Raw genomic sequence first — 18,108 nt, 5'->3', positions numbered from 1 at the left:
AGCTGTATTTTGGTGATATAAACTAATTAATATGGCAACAAGGAGTCTTACATATTGCTCAAAACTCACCACTGACAATGTTTCTCTGAAGAAAAATGAAGGTGATGATAACTCAGGGGAAAATAATCACCACTTCTGTTGAAATTTCAGCAAAATCCCATACCACAGTTTATTTTTAACAATGAATGATATGGACTGAAACCAGGGAATGGATCTTATTTCTACATCTCAATAATTTAAGATATAGGTAAACAATTAACAGCACATATGATCCCAGCTTTTCTTTCTGATCCATATACACAGTGAGGGATATTACTTTTTCACCACAAACATATTTGTCAGTCAAAGATATCGGTAACCTGTTTACACTTTGATAGTGTAGCTGACTGGATTTTTGCAAATTTAAACGTTTTCATAATTCTCAGCTTTCTACTTCGGTTTTCAGAAAGCTCTTAGTAGCAAGAATAATCTGAGTGCTACAAATATCCTAGAGCACAGTAGATTTGGTAGTTTTGTTAAGGATTCTACAATAATTTACTGATAAAATTTTGACAGTTGAAGTGTCTTTACTCTTAAAACAGCCCAATTTCGCTATCTGCATGTCAACTGGTGAGTGTTCATCAGTGTACCTCAAACTACTGCCTAGCCTAGAAAACCCTACGTGTACATCACAAGCAGCCTGCTACCTGAGTAGCTGCTTCCTTTGTGTAGCGCACCCACAACCTAGGAAGTGGAGTCCTACAATTCCCCACCCCACAACGCAGGTCCAGAAATCTGTAAGTGAATTTTATCCATAGTGGATGCTGTTGAACTGTTCCTTTATAGGGTGTAGAAAAATTTCCACTACCAGTCACAATAAAATATTATTTATTCGTCACATGACTGGTTTCAGTTTGTGCCCATCCTCAGGTGTTTATAATTCAAGTAGATGTTTATATTGCTAGAGATCACTGTATAGATACAAAGAACATTATTTGCTGGTGACTAAACAGATACAAGTGGAACAGTTTTAAGTGGCAAGGCAGCATTTGTCGAACATATATCTGTACTTTCATAAAGATGAAAGCATCATTCTTATAATTACACTGTGCTGACAGTTCTTGCACTTAGTTGAACATTTGTTATCATTTTCACATCCATGTTTCAGTTTTAGAAAATTTAGCTGCATATTTCACTATTGTGATGTGCACTCGTGACATACCCTGCTTTTACAGAAAAACATGTAGACTATGGACAAAGAACTTAGACATAGGCAGTGAAAAGATGTTGCTCATACAGAAACATGTAGGTTATGGTCAAAGAACTTAGCCATAGGAAGTGCAGGGATGTTACACACAGATACTTAAAAAGCTATTATAAATTTCGAAGTTTCTTGATCCACATTTTTGCCAGAGAACTTAGATATAGGATGTACAATGATGTTATACACATGAATTTTTTAAAGCTATTACAAATTACAAAAATGACAGTTAAAGTTTGTGTTTAGAATATGACTTTTACAAATTACGATAATGATACTTTAGCTATTGTATGATTACTACATCAGATTTCCGTATCATGTAACTTTGTTATTATACACACATCAAAAAATGTTTTTCATCACCTCAGTTCCGAAACCTGTACAGAAAATTGGAATAGAGATCAACATAAACATCATTTCTGCTGTTTTTATTGCTCATGAAAACCACACATTTCATGTTGTACCACCACACAGCGAGACCTTCAGAGGTGGTGGTCCAGATTGCTGTACGCTACAGTACCTCTAATACCCAGTAGCATGTCCTCTTGCATTGATGCATACCTGTATCCGTTGTGGTATACTATCCACAATTTCATCAAGGCACTGTTGGTCCAGATTGACCTACTCCTCAACAGCAATTCGGCGTATATACTCAGAGTGGTTGGTGGGTCACTTCGTCCATAAGCAGCCCTTTTCAATCTATCCCAGGCATTTTCCTGTCTGGAGAACATGCTGGCCATTTTAGTTGAGTGATGTCATTATCCTGAAGGAGTCATTCAAAAGATGTGCACGATGGGGGCATGAATTGTCATCCATGAAAATGGATGCCTTGCCAATTTGCTGCTCATATGGTTGCACTATCGGTCGGAGGATGGCATTCGCATATCGTACAGGCGTTACGGGGCCTTCCATGACCACCAGTGGCATATGTCAGCCCCACATAATGCAACCCCAAAACAGGGAACCTCCATCTTGCTGTACTCACTGGACGGTGTGTGTATGGCATTCGCCCTGACCGGGTTGCCTCCAAACAAGTCTCCAACGATTGTCTGGTTGAAGGCATATGCGATACTCATTGGTGAAGAGAACGTGATGCAATATTGAGTGGTCCATTTGGCAAGTTTTTGGGCTCATCTGTAATGCGCTGCATGGTGTCATGGTTGAGAAGATGGACCTCGCCAAGGATGTCGGGAGTGAAGTTGGGTATGAAGCAGCCTACTGTGCACAGTTTGAGTCTTAACATGATGTCCTGTGGCCGCAAGAAAAGCATTATTCAACATGGTGGCATTGCTGTCATGGTTCTTCAGAGCCGTAATCTGTATGTAGCGGTCATCCACTGCAGTAGTAGCCGTTGGGCGGCCTGAGCAAGGCATGTCATCGACAGTTCCTGTCTCTCTGTATCATCGCTTTGGTTCACTCCAAGACACCTGGACACTTCCCGTGTTGAGAGCCCTTCTTGGCACAAAGTAACAATGCGGACACAATCAAACAGCGGTATTAACCATCTAGGCATGGTTGAACTATAGACAACACAAGCCGTGTACCTCCTTCCTGGTGGAATGACTGGAACTGATCGGCTGTCAGACCCCCTCCGTCTGATAGGCGCTGCTCATGCACGGTTGTTTACATCTTTGGTTGGGCTTAGTGAAATTTCCGAACAGTCAAAGGGATGTCTGTGATACAATATTCACAGTCAATGTCTATCTTCAGGAGTTCTAGGAACTGGAGTGACGCAAAACTTTTTTTGATGTGTGTATCAGAGGATAATGAGCTATTGTTTTCGAATATTTTATGAAATATGTGGAGACTAGATTTGTTTGCAAGCTCCACTTGTTCATTGAGAATAAGGTGTGGCGAGTTAGAGCTGTGGATGTAAATTTCTAGCTCTTCGAGCAGATTCATTTTCTTTCCTTTGTCGACAGTGTGTAGTATTTGTAGGTTATCTGTAATGGCTGTGGCTGAGTGACCGTGGTCTTTTAAATGCATTGCAAAGGAGAATTTATCAAAGTTATTTAGCCGGAAGGCATCCATATGCTCACAGTACCTTGTAGCGAAACTCCTTCCAGTTTGGCCTATGTAGAACTGTGGGCAATTGTCACATAAGAGTTTGTAAGTACCTGATTTGTGGTGGCATTGGTTAGTTGTCTTACTGGATGATGTGCTGTTGTAGCTTGTTGTTAGTGCTGAAAGAAATTTGAAAACCAGTTTTCTGAAAGAGGTTGGCAATTTGGTATGAAATTTTAAATTTTACCTACAAAAGGGTATGCCAGCAAACAAATCTTATCTCCACATATTTCTTGAAATATTCAAAAAGAAAAGCTCATTATCCTCTGATATAATAACAAAGTTATATGATATGGAAATCTCATACAACAGTTCAAGTGTCATCATCATAATTTGTAGAAGTCATATTGTAAACACAAGCTTTAACTGACATTTTTTAAGTTCTCTGATGAAAATGCGGATAAAAAGCTTTGCAATTTATAACAACTTTTTAAGTTTCTGTGTGCAACATCCTTGCACTTCCTATGGCTAAGTTCTTTGTCCATAACCTATATGTTTCTGTATGAGCAACATCTTCACACCTCCTACATCTAAGTTCTTTGAGCATGTTTGTATGTAAACACAGTGTATATTGCGAGTGCATGATGCAACAGTGAAATATGCAGCTAATGTTTGTAAAATTGAAACATGGACGAGAAAATGGTAACAAATGTGCAACTAAGTGGAAGAACTGTCACTACAGCATAATTATAATAATTATGCTTCATCTTTATTTAAGTACAGACATATTTTCAACAAATGCTGCATTGCAACTTACAACTGTTCCACTTGTATCCATTTAGTCACCAACAAATAATTTTCTTTGTATTTATACAGTGATCTCCAGCAATATGAACATGTACATGAATGAATGAACACCTGAGGATGGGCACAAGCCCAAAACTGGTAGTGTGGCGAATAAATAATATTTTATTGTGACTGATAGTGGAAATTTTTCTACAACCCAGAAATCTGCAACCAAAACTGTCACAGTGTTTGGCTGAGACTCTCCACTTGGCTGCAAACCCAAGGATCCCAATCAATTTTGCAATGACGCTGAAATTGCTCTCTGCTTGCACCCTGCTTGTGCCACCAGCAGTCTTCACCACTTCTGCCAGCCACCTGTATGAAGTAAAGATAGCATCACAACCCATGTGACAGGAGTCACTGGTGAGCCACAACTTGCAGACAACTGCACCCTGTATGCTCGACAGTTGCAAGTTGACTGTGACATACCATCATAAAGTGACTCATTTGAACTGTCACCCGGGCCTGTACATTTTCCTGATCTGGAGAATCAGTCGCATCAAAATGACCCTCTTTGAGTAGAAAAAAATCATTTTTTCTGAGTATTTAGCTTCAATTCAATAAAGTTCTGTGTTGTCTCCACTTCTTTCAGCACTCTACTACCACAAGTCAACAATATATCACAAATATTACAGTTTTTTCCACTTGACATTGCACTTCAAATGCCAACATCACACATTATATTCATAAATGGAAAATTCAATATGTAACTTCAAGAACAATTCTAACATTTCAAATGAAAAAATAAAAATTGACAAATGAACTTTTAATAGTCAGAGTATCAAAATAAAAACACTTTGCAGTAGTGCAGCAATCTAATTTTTCCCCATAATACACACTGGAATTTTCTTTGTGCCCCATGCCGGGGAAAAAAAAAAAAAAAAAAAAAAAGGTCACGTTGCTATTGTTACTGTGTTTTGTTCACTCTTTTTACCACAGATACTTTGTATGGGAACTCAAACAGTGACAACTAATAATGTGCTTGCCAAAGTGAGAGCAGCAACATCTACATCTACATTCCACAAGCAACTGTATAGCGTACGGTACCTTGTACTACTGTTAGTCATTCCTTTTACTGTTGCACTCTCAAATAGAGTGAGGAGGGTGGAAGTGACTCTGTATGAGCCCTAATCTCTCTTGGAAATGACTGTCTATATGCCTCTGTATGAGCCCTAATCTCTCTTATCTTCATGGTCCTCACGTGAAATGCACATTGGCAGCAGTAGAATCATTCTGCAGTCAGCTTCAAATGCTGGTTACCTAAATGTTCTCAACAGTGTTCCTCGAAAATAACATTGTCTTCCCTCCATGGACGCCCATTTGAGTTCACGAAGGATCTCCACAATAGTCGCACATTGATCAAACCTATCATTAACGAATCTAATAGCCTACCTCTGAATTGCTTCAACATCTTCCATTAAACTGACCTAGTGGGGTTAATTATTCTATAGCACAACACTTCAAACGCTTTGTTGTTGTTCTTGTTTTACGAAATTATTCATTCCCATACAAATGCTGTACTCTAAACCAAAATTGGAGCTTATGTTTGATACTTTTAGACTTCTTTCAGCCAGGAATGCCCTCCAACTGTGCTACTCAGCTTTTCACGTCATCCTTGCTTTGTCTGTCATGTGTTTCTTGCTTACAAGGCAGAAGAATTCCATCACTTTGCTTACTTCATGGTTTCCAATTTTGATGTCAACATAACTGCTACTCCTCATTACTTTCATCTTTCTTACATTTATATTAAGTATTTGGTGTGTACTTATTAGACTGCTTATTTAGTTCAACAGGTCCTGCAATCCTGCCTCACTTTCAATGAGGATAGCAATATCATCAAGAAAATCTTATCACTGATACCATTTCACCCTAAAAATAAATTGGTTGGTTGGGTGTTAATCTTGAATTAATGACATTAGCAAGAAATTTGATTGAATTATGAAAGCATGTAGGCATTTAATATCTAAGCATTGGAACCAACACTTATTATTTATTAAGAGGAGGCAGTAGTTTACCCATTGTTCTGTCTCTGAGGGAGGATAGGTCTTATTTGCAGCTGCAAATCTGCACCTTGGACGGTCAATGCTGATGTGCAAGTAGTCACTTTTCTAGCCAAATGGTCACCTTGTTCATTCCCTCTGATACCTACATGACTTAGGGACCAAAGACATCTGCTTCACACTTACTTGGCTGTGGTGATCAGTTATATAGTCTTATCGCCAGTTTCCTTTTCGACACTGACATTTTTGAACCAGTACTGAACAAACAAAACTTTTACAAATTTGAGAAATGCTCCTAGCAAATGTCTAGTTTGGCAAGTATTTGCTGCAAGATGCACGCAACTGTTTCCACTAACTTGCATAAGGTGTTAAAGAAGATTTGCTGGGGGTGCTTGTATGGAAAGAACTTGGAGAAGTAGCTTCTGCAAGTGCCTTGCCAAAGTCTGCTTCCTAGTGGTCACACGCCTTGTGGCCAAACTGACTGTCATCTAACAGATCTTCAATTTTCTTTTCTTAAGTGTATGACCTGTTCAAGCTAGTGGTGTGATAGTTCTGCAGATATAGCAGGGGAAAAGCTCAAGTATAAGACAACACTTCCTCCAGATAATATCCAGTCCCATAGTGTTATCAGTTTGTGCAAATAGCTAGACTTAAAATTATGAGGGTGGAGAAGTTTACTATTTCCTTAAGTAAACAGCTATGACTTAGTCAATATGGAGGACAGGTGGCAGCCAGGTGTTATGTCAAAGACTACTCATGGTCAGATTCAACAATTAATCTCTAACAAATAAAATGTTAGCAAATTCACACATTCGTTTACGAATTACCAAAACATACAATCCCATTGTAACACAAAACTAGGAACTTTAATAAAAGCAGAGTATTATTGAAGATAAACTGCCAGGTGATTTAAAAAAGATATTATTTACTAAAATATTGACATACCGCTGCAACTGTAAGAAGATCAAACACCCGACAGCAGTAACGCCATGCATTTGGATTTCCATATTTGTTCTGGCACTCATCTGAAAAGTTAAAACAGACATGTATCTGTGTTTTATAACACTAATTGCTTAACACAAACTGATGCACTGAACTGTTGCATCTGATGTACTGAAACTACATTACCAAGATTACTATGATGCAAGACTCATTTTGGAAATCTGGATCATTAGTTTCTTAACATAGTCATGTTAAAAGTAATCCTCACCATTACTACTACAACTACTACTTTCTGAAAGCAACATCCCTAATATGTTACCATGTTTCCTTCAATGTAACATTAATTTCGAAATTAATATGCAACAGTTGAGAACTGTTGCATCTGTATACAACTGAACTAAACCTAATTGAGTCAACACCCAAAAATTACATTAATGTAATTTCAATTACAGGCAAATGGAAGTGGAAGTTTAACACCACCAACAATAACAATCTGAATACATTTGTTTGTAGTCCCTTACAACATGGAACATCTGATATAGCCAGTATTAATTTTACAAGACCTTTACTTATTGGCATTCAAATGTTCCCGAGACTGTAAACGAAGTTTCAAGCTATGTTTACCAGTTTTATTTTTGGCCATCCTGTGTAATTGCAAAATGATCCTTGGGCAAATAAATTACTATACTGTTACAGAGCAAGGTATCCACAATATCAATTTTCAATGAAAACAAGAGTTTATCATTGGTATGGCAAATGTACCTCAAAAGTACAGGGAAGTGTACAAAATGAGAAACTCTTCAATTGTGCAACAGTTCTTTGTGATTATAGAATGGAGACTTACACGGCCATTACTTGTGTTACATCTACATGTAGAAGTAACACAAATAATGTCCATGAAAGCCTGAATTCTATAATTACAAAGACATTGTTGATATTTGTTTTGTGGGCATTAGGCCATGGTCCAAGGCATAGCACACCGCCTAATCTTTTGTCTTCTAATGCTGGAGACACCATCAGAGGTTTTAATGACTCAGAAAGCAGTTGCAGTCTGAAACTTAGTAACTGTTTCTGTGTATCCATGCAACGGTCAGTTCATCACGGAGTTGTGCCGATGTATGTTATGGATCTAGTGGTGGAAAAGTTTTGTTTTATTTAGCACTAAGGCCCGCAACTTATCTAATTTCACACTGCATTAAAACCTGAGCTTTCTGGGGTCAAGGCATGTGACATCATGCAAGAGATACCTAGTGCTGCTACAAGGTGTCACACTCAGTGCGTTGTCTCGGTAAGAGTGGCCAGCACCATCACTGTACGGTAGCGTAAATGCAGTGGCACATAAAAATTGACAAAAGCAGAGCGCGAACTCTGGCACTGAGGCAAAACATAAGCAGAAATGGCAGAAAATATCTTAGTAAGCATGTTTTTAACTATTGTATGAATACGAGACCAAAAATAGATCACTCTAGCATTAAATATGCTAACAATATATGGAGCTTAATACAGTGAAAGCAAAAGATACTTATGCAGTTACATATTTCTGCTTTGAAGCTTGTTCGGGAAACAAATAACTGAACTACCAAGAATACAGACAACAAATTTAGGTGTTTTAATACTTGTTTTCCATGACAAGTGGAAGTAGTTAAACATGAAACACACATTACTCCAGATAAGATAAAACCATACAACATATATTAATGCCTTCATATAGACAGTAAATCCCTGTGTGTACTATTTATGGGACTACAAACTTTACAGATTTAAAGTGTTGTCAATCCTATGAGTTCACCAAAATATCTTCAGGTGGACGTTCATTTACAGTAAACAGTGCTACAGCCACCAACTACAAAGGCAGAAAAAAGACATCTAGTAGATTCAAGCATCTGGATATTCAAAAGACTGGACTGTATCTACAGAATTGGCTGGTCAACTGCAAATGCATTTTCTCTGGGTGTTTTGTATCTCCTCCATTTATTGCTAATGCCCACTAATTTATTCTTTCTTTGTTCTGCAGAGAAACGAGTATACAAAATGCATCAGTATCATTGGTGTAAGTCATTTCACATGTCTGTATCAAATTTTAATTTGTTTCATGTGACCTTAACTGAAAATAAAATCATGTTATCTTCATTAGAAAATTATGATTCTATACCTGTTTGTTATTGTTTCTACTTGCCAAAAAATACAGAATTTAAATAAAAATAAAACAAAATTATTGTATAGAGGTTCGAACCTGAAATGTGTTTTTGGTAAACACTGCGACGCTATTTATCTAGCTGTTGTAATGCACTACATTGCTTTCTACTTAAAAGCAGTTGGAAATTGTTTCATTTTTAGAGGTAACTCTTGACGTCTTCTTTTGTAAACTGTGTTGCAGTGTATTAGCAAACCGATACCTGGATACGGACTTCCATATCCCATAAATATAGATAAAAAATATCTGAAAGGGTCAGTCTATATGGTCCCCTTCCCAGACAAAAGTTCATGCACTGAAGTGCCAAAGAAACTGCTATAGGAATTTGTATTCAAATACAAAATTATGTAAACAGGCATATGCCTATATAAAACAAGTGCCTGGCACAGTTGTTAGATAGGTTACTGCTGCTACAATGGTAGGTTATCAAGATGTAAATGAGTTTGAATGTGGTGTTATAGTCGGCACATGAGCAATGGGACACAGCATCTCTGAGGTAGCGATGAAGTGGAGATTTTCCCATACAAACATTTCACGAGTGTACCGTGAATATCAGGAATCCGGTAAAACATCAAATGACCAACATTGCTGTGTCCGGAAAAAGATCCTGTAAGAAGGAAACCAAAAATGACTGAAGAAAATCGCTCAGCGTGAAGGACGGTGCAACCCTTCTGCAAATTCCTGCAGATTTCAGAGTTGGGCCATCAACATATGTCAGCGTATAAAAACATTCAATGAATCATCATCGATATGGGCTTTTGGAGCAGAAAGGCCACTCATATACCTTTGATGACTGCATGACACACTGCTTTACGCCTTGCCTGGGCCCATGAATACCGACATTTTACTGTTCATGACTGGAAAAATGTTGCCTGCTCAGACGAGTCACATTTCAAATTGTATCGAGCAGATGGACATGTTCGGGTATGGAGACAACCTCATGAATCCATGGACCCTGCATGTCAGCAGGGGACTGTTTAAGTTGGTGGAAGCTCTGTAATGGTTGGTTGATTTAAAAGGGGGGAAAGGGACCAAACTGCTTGGTCATCCGGCCCTTGTTCCTGTTAAAACAATCATACAGCGGAAAGAAGAAAACAAATGAGATGTAAAGCACAATACTGAAAGGAAGAAAATTCAACAAGAACAACAAGAATGACAAAGGCAACAAACACTACAAAGAATAAAAGAGGACAATAAAATCACAGAGATGTAAGAAAGAGGTAGAAGAGATTAAAACAAGAAAGCAGATTACCATGGCTGGCTGACCATGAGAATAAAAAGGAGAAGCCAGCCACTCTGCAACACATTAAAAACTCCACCCTAACAGCACTAGGGTGGAGTACACAGAGAGGCAAAGAACATTCGCTAACACTTAGATCAAATGATAAAACTCACCATCACGAATAAAATGTAAAACTAAAGCTGCTGTTGAGGCATTGTCGCCCAACACCAAAGGTAGGGTCCTGGGAAAGTTAAAAGCCCGCCGCAGAGCGGCTAAAAGGGGGCAGTCCTGCAAGAGGTGGACAACAGTCATTTGTGAGCCACAGCGACACTAAGGTGGGTCCTTGCAATGGAGGAGGTAACCATGAGTTAACCATGTATGGCCAATGCGAAGCTGACAAAGGACAACTGATTCCCTGCGAGAAGCCCGCAGGGAAGACTTCCACACATTTGCAGTCTCCTTAATGACACACAGTTCGTTGTGTGTACTGTTATGCCATTCCGTCTCCCAAAGCCAATAAATCTTGCAGCATAAAACAGAACTCAATTCAGTTTCAGAGATGCCCATATCCAGAAGCAGTTTCCATATAGCCTGTTTGGCCAACCTGTCAGCAAGTTCCTTGCATGGGATTCTGACGTGTCCTGGGGACCACACAAACACCACTGAATGACTGGTCTGTTCCAGGGCAGAGATGGACTCCTGGATGGTTGCTACCAAAGGATGGCGAGGGTAGTACTGGTCGATAGCTTGTAAGCTGCTTAGGGAGTCAGAACAGAGAAGAAATAATGCACCAGAATAGGAATGGATGTACTGAAGTGCAAGAGATATGACCACAAGCTCTGCAGCGAATACACTGCAGCCAGCAGGCAAGGAATGCTGTTCAATATGGCCTCTGTGGACATAGGCGAAGCCAACATTACCATCAGCCATCGAGCCGTCTGTGTGAACTACTCAAGAGCCCTGGAACACGTCAAGAAGCGAGAGGAAATGGCAGTGGAGAGAAGCGGGGTTAACAGAGTCCTTAGGGCCTTGCAAAAGGTCCAGATGAAGCTTTGGCTAAAGTGTACACCATGGAGGTGTACATGAATGGACAGCAAGTAGAGGTAATACAGAGAAGGGCTCCCATTCGGACAGAAGGGATCGCACGCGAACCACAATCGTTAGCCCTGACCTGGGCTACTGATGCGGGAGATGAAGTGCCGCGGGTGGGAAAAGGAGACGGTAATTCGGATCCTCAGGAGAACTATGAATATGTGCAACATAACTGGTGAGCAGTTTTGCACATCACTAACTGCAACAACTGGCGGGGCATTACCCTATTGTCAGTACTGAGCAAGGTACTTTCGAGGATCATTTTAAACTGTATTACGGATTCTGTGGAAGCACAACTGAGAAGAGAGCAGGCAGGTTTTAGAAAACATAGAAGCAGCATGGACCTTATCAATACTCTCAGAATTATTCTGAAATGAAGCGCGGAGTGCCAACACTCCCTGTACCTTACCTTCATTCACTTTGAAAAGGCTTTAGACTCTCAATCTAAGAGACATGTCGGACACACTTGCAAAACATGGCATTCCAACAACGATTATCATCATCATCAAGGAAATGTATGAAGACCATGAATGCGAAGTACTACACAATGGAGAACTAACAGAGCCTTTCGAAGTTAATTGAGGAGTACAACAAGGGTGTATTCTTTCGTCAACACTATTTCTTTTGGTGTTGGACCAAGTGATAAAGAGAGTGATTGGGGGGGGGGGGGGGAAAGAGAGGTGTACAATGGGGGATGTGGGATAGGCTCTAAGATTTAGACTTCACAGATGACATTTGCTTAATGGCACAATGATATCGAGACATCGAAGAGAGAGGTGGAAATTGCAGGCCTCAAGATAAATGTTCGCAAAACTAAAGAAATGTGGATTAATTCGACCAACACAAATAGGCTGGCCATTAATGAAGAGGATGTAGAACAGGTCCAATCTTTGCTTTATCTCCGAAGTATAGTCACAACTACAGGAGGCGCTGAGGAGGATATCCGTAGTCGCATCCACAAAGCAAATGGTGCATTTCTACAACTGTACCCTGTCTGGAGAAATAGGAACATCTCAAAGAAGACCAAACTCCAACTTTTCAATAGCAATGTGAAGGCCGTTCTGTTGTATGGTTGCGAAACTTGGAAGGTGACTAACCACATCGAAAACCAGCTCCAAGTTTTTATTAACTGTTGTCTCCGGCGTATTTTAAATGTGAGATGGCCAAATATAATGACAAATGAAGATTTTTGGAGGGAGACAAATCAACAGCCAATCAATACACAAATCAAAGAAAGAAAATGGAACTGGATTGGGCACACGGCACACATTGAGGACACCTGATGGAGCTATTGAAAGGATGGCTTTGGATTGGAACTCTCAAGGAGTTAGAAAATGTGGTTGTCTCAAACAGACGTGGAAAAGGACGATCAAGTGAGAAGCTGCGAAGGATGGGAAAACCTGGAGTGAAGTGAAGAAATCATACCAGGTGGAGGAATTTCGTCACGGCCCTATGTTCCAGAGGGAACGACAGGAACTAAGCAAGTAAGCAGTTTTGTACATCGGATCTGCAATGGAGAGACTCCAGCCTCCACCAAGACACTGGTCACCAGGCTCATTCTAACAGCTGCCGTCGCTGGGCAAATGCCACAAAGGTGCACTGGGTCAACTAAACACAATGCTGAGGGTGCTGCTGAACCATAAACCAGACTCCCATAGTCAAGGCGGTATTGAACAAGGGCTCTGTAGTGCTGCAACAGCGTAGAGCGATCTGCACCCCAGTTATGTTGCTCAGGTAGCGGAGGGCATTGAGGTGCTGTCAGCACTTCCGCTTAAGCTGACGAAGGTGAGGTAGCCAAGTCAATCGGGCATTGAAAACCAGTCCTAAGAATCGATATGTCTCCACTACAGTGAGTGGATCGTCATTAAGGTAAAGTTCTGGTTCTGGATGAGCGGTGCGACACCGACAGAAGTACACGACTTCGCGACTGAAAACTGGAAGCCGTGGGCTAGAGCCCATGACTGCGCCTTGTGAATGGCTCCATGTAGGTGCCGCTCAGCAAGAAAAGGAATTAGACGAGCAGTACAAAATGCAGAAGTCATCCGCATACAGAGAAGGTGAGACCGATGGCCCTACAGCTGCTGCTAGATCATTAATAGCCACTAAAAAGAGAGAGGCACTCAATACAGAGACCTGCAGAACATCACTCTCCTGAATATGGGGGGAACTATGGGAGGCACTAACTTGTACATGGAAAGTACAGAGCAACAGGAAGTTTTTGATAAAAATTGGGAGCAGGCACTGGAGACCCCACACATACAATGTGGCAAGGATATGATGTCGCCAGGTCGTGTCGTATGCTTTACGTAAGTCAAAAACGACGGCAACCAGGTGTTGGCACATGGAAAAGCCTGTTTCGATGGCACACTTGGGGGAGACAAGATTATCAGAGGTAGAGCGACCCTGGTGAAAGCCGCCCTGACATGGAAATCACAAGGCCACGTGACTCCAGGACCCAACCCAGCCGCCGACACAACATACGTTCCAGCAGCTTACAAAGAATGTTGGCGAGGCCGATAGCTATCCACATCAAGCAGATTTTTACTGGGTTTGAGCACGGGAATGATGGTGCTCTCCTACCATTGCAATGTAAATATGCCATCGCACCAGATCCGGTTGAAGATGACAGAGACATCGCTTGTAGTCAAGATAAGAGATGTTTAATCATCTGACTGTGGAACCAATCTGGCCCAAGAGCTTTGTCGGGGCAATATGCAAGGGCACTGAGGAGCTCCCACTCTGTGAATGGGGCGCTACAGGGTCCATTGTGGCATGTAGTGAACGAGAAGACTTTCCTTTCCATGCGCCGTTTGAGGGTGCAGATGGCTGGGGGTAGTTCTCCGGCGCAGATGCTCAAGCATAGTGCTCAGCAAAGCGCTTGGCAATCGCATTTGCGTCGGTAGATAACATGCTATTGATGTTGTCACGGACACCAGTTGGGGTCTGGTACCCAAAAAGACATCTGACATTCACCCATACTTGGGAAGGTGATGTATGGAACCCACTGGTCGACACACATCTCCCAACACTCCTGCTTCCATCATTTTATAAGCTGGTGAATGCGGGCACAGAGACGCTTAAAGGCTATTAGGTGCTCTAGGTAAGGGTACCATTTATGTTGCTGGAAAGCTCGCTGACGCCCTTTAATTGCCTCAGCAACTTCAGGCGACCACCAAGGGATTCTTTTGCCAGGGGCACCCTGAAGAATGAGGGATTGTGTTTTCCACCACAGAAACTATTGTCGTAGTGACGTGCTCCATAACAACATTAATGGAACCATGTGGGGGAGATTCAACGGTGACAGCAGAGGTGAAGGCTACCCAGTCTGCCCTGTTTAAACCCCATCTGGGTAGGCGTCCATGGGCATGACGCTGGGGGAGTGACAGGAAGATGTGGAAGCGGTCACTACCACACAGGTCGTCATGAGCTCTCCAGTGGATAGAGAGGAGAAGGCCAGGACTGCAGACAGAGAGATCAATGGTCAAATATGTGCCTTGTGCCACACTGAAATGTGTGGGGGCACCTGTATTTACGAGGCAGAGGTCAAACAGAGACAGTAAAGTTTCAACATCGCTGCCTTGGCCAGTAAGCACAGTGCATCCCACAATGGGTTATGAGCGTTAAAATCTCCCAAAAGTAGGAAAGGTTTAGGGAGTTGATCAATCAGTGCAGCCAATGCCTTCAGGGGTACTGCACCATCTGGAGGAAGATATACATTGCAGGCAGTTATTTCCTGTGTCGTCCTTATCCTGACAGCCACAGCTTCAAGAGGTGTTTGAAGGGGCACAGGTTCACTGCATACCGAGTTCAGGACATAGACACCAACTCCATCTGACACACTATTATAGTTGCTACGGTTCTTGTTGTATCCCCTATAGCCGCGGAGGGCAGGGGTCCGCATCGCCGGGAACCACGTTTCCTGGAGGGCAATGCAGAAAGCAGGTGTAAAGCTTAACAGTTGCTGTAGCTCAGCCAGGTGGTGGAAAAAACCGCAACAATTCCACTGGAGGATGACATTATCATGAGGCTGGGAAGACATGAAGAGTGCAAGGAGGCAGGTTATGCCTCGGTCACCTACTGCCACCGATTTAGTATTTGTATCCATTCCCATGGTGGATAAGGCATCCATGAAATCCAGGTCCTCAGGGGGTGCAGGAATCTCCACCTCACCTGGAGGTGCAGAATTGGTAAGGAGTGGTGGTGTTGGGGCCGCCAGAGGGTCCTGTTTCTTAGCAGACTATTACTTTGTTTGCTTGCTCTCTCGCTTTTCTTTAGAGGCTTGCTGGGAAGACTTCTCCGAAGCAGCTTCAGGCACGGAGGAAGACCGCGAGGCTCTTAGGCCAGCAGCTTTGGGCTTCTTTAGCCACTAGCGAGTGTCTGCTATGGCATTAGTGGAGACATTGGAAGGGAGGATCCCCTTCCGCATGAGAGGGGCCGGAGGAGGCTGTTGCTTCTTCGGCAGGAGGGAGGGGTCTGATATACACTGCATTTGGGGGGGCCTAGTTCCTTAAGTAGGTGCTTTGGGAGTTATGGAGGAAGATTTGCCCCCTACCACCAAGTAGGCGGATGTATTCTGGCAGCCCAGAGGGCCCACCGTTCATGGCACCGAGTGAGGAACCATTGGCGCTTGGGACGGCGATGGTGAAGTAGCTGCAGCATATGTCGATGTCAACCGAATGGGGTCTAATGTTTCAAATTTATGTTTAGTCTCTTGGTAAGTCAACCAGTCCAGAGTCTTGCACTCCATGATTTTCCACTCCTTTTGGAGTACTGGGCAGTCTGGTGAGTAGTGGGAGAGGTGATCTCCATAGGTGATGAAAGTGGGAGGAGGCACACATGGAGTACCTGGGTGCAGTGGATGTACTCAGCCTCGACATGTGGTGCTGGAAGTGCAGCGGGAAGACATGTGCCCTAATTTCCAGCATTTGAAGCACCATATACGGGGAGGGACATATGGTTTAACATCACAGCAGTAAACCATCACCTTGATTTTTTTAGGGAATGAATCATCCACAAAGGCCAAGATGAAGGCAATGGTAGCAACCCTGTTTCCTTTGGGTCCCCCATGAACGTGCTGGATGAAATGAACACCCTGTTCTACATTGGTGCAGAGCTCGTCAACAGACTGCAAGAGGAGGTCGCAATGGAAAATAATCCCCTGGACCATGTTGAGGCTTTTATGGGGAGTGATGGAAACAGGAATATCCCCCAGTTTGGCACAATCAATTAACGCCCAGGATTGGGCTGGGGATGCTGTCTGAATCAAGACTGTGCCGTTTTGCATCTTGGACAGAGCTGTCACTTCTCCAAAGTTATCCTCAAGATGTTCAATGAAAAATTAAGGCTTCGTAAGTAGAAAGGAGTCCCCATCAGTTCTGCTACAGTCTAAAAACTGAGGTGAATATGGCTCTCTTTGTTCTTCAGCCCTACATTCCCCCCATGGTGTAGCGAGGGAGGGAAACGATTTAGGGTCATAACTGTCAGCATTGTATTCTATCTTTCCCTTCTTAGAGACGCCTGGCATTGTACAGTCACCAGTAAGTGATGACGTAGTCCACTTCATTGTGGGTCATCTGCCCTGAAGCCACCCACTCCGATCAAGGGCTCTCCCCACGAGTGCCACCCAGCCACAGCAAAGGCAACGTGGCATGATGGCTGTTGCCAGGAGTCCTGATGCCCCAAAGAAGACAGGCATCAACTCCTTGGCATACATGGTGAGTTTACAGCTCAGGCATCAGCAGTGTGATCCCTGTGTTGTCAGGGGGCTCCCACCAAATGGGTACACGACAGCCCCACCACAATGAACTGGCTACCATGCTAGATATTTGGCGCAGAGAAACCCAATATTGTCATTGGGGCAAAAGAGGACAGGAGACAATTGAAGAAAATGGCACCCTGAAAGTGTCCTCGCCCAAATAGTTGAATCGCAGGTGGAGATGCAAAGCCATGACAAGAGATTCCTGAGATTGAATCTAAGGGCACTATGGATAGCTTGTGCACCACGTAAGGCAGCCTTCCCCATGTGGCCCGCACTTCTGTAGAATTTAGAAAGTGCCAGGTCAAATCATAGAATAGGACCTGAACTCATAGAGCCGAAAAGTGAGATACTCCTTTTAGTCGCCTCTTACAACAGCCAGGAATACCTCGGGTCAATTCTAACCCCTAGACCCGCAGGGGGGGGGGGGGGGGGGGGCTGTGTAATGGTGTGGGGCCTGTGCAGTTGGAGTGATATGGCATTCCATGATACATCTAGATATGACTGACAGGTGACATGTACATAAGCATCCTGCCTGATCACCTGCAGCCATTCATGTCCACTGTGCATTCCAATGGACTTCAGCAATTTCAGCAGAACTATGCGACACCCCGTATGTCCAGAACTGCTACAGACTGGCTTCAGGAACACTGAGTTTAAACACTTCCTCTAGCCACCAAAATCTCTAGAAATGAACATTAATAAGCATATCTGGGATGCCTCGCAACATGCTGTTCAGAAGAGATCTCCACCCCCTCGTTATCTTACGGATTTATAGGCAGCCCTGCAGGATTAATGGTGTCGATTCCATCG

At 42.5% G+C, this 18,108-nt stretch overlaps 1 protein-coding gene across 1 annotated transcript in view; it reads right to left on the bottom strand.

Moving 5' to 3' along the window:
* LOC126183834 (serine/threonine-protein phosphatase 6 catalytic subunit) overlaps positions 1–18,108 on the bottom strand; it is an 81,633-nt gene that overhangs the window by 33,822 nt on the left and 29,703 nt on the right. Inside the window, exon 4 of the mRNA XM_049926093.1 lies at positions 7,036–7,115. Coding sequence (XP_049782050.1) covers positions 7,036–7,115 — 80 coding nt within the window. The remainder of the gene's footprint in view (positions 1–7,035; positions 7,116–18,108) is intronic.

Source organism: Schistocerca cancellata, chromosome 4 (genome assembly GCF_023864275.1).
Source record: "Schistocerca cancellata isolate TAMUIC-IGC-003103 chromosome 4, iqSchCanc2.1, whole genome shotgun sequence".
Classification (NCBI taxonomy): Eukaryota; Metazoa; Arthropoda; class Insecta; order Orthoptera; family Acrididae; genus Schistocerca; species Schistocerca cancellata.
Note: the sequence above shows the minus strand (reverse complement) of the source record. Positions and strands in the feature narration are given on the sequence as shown.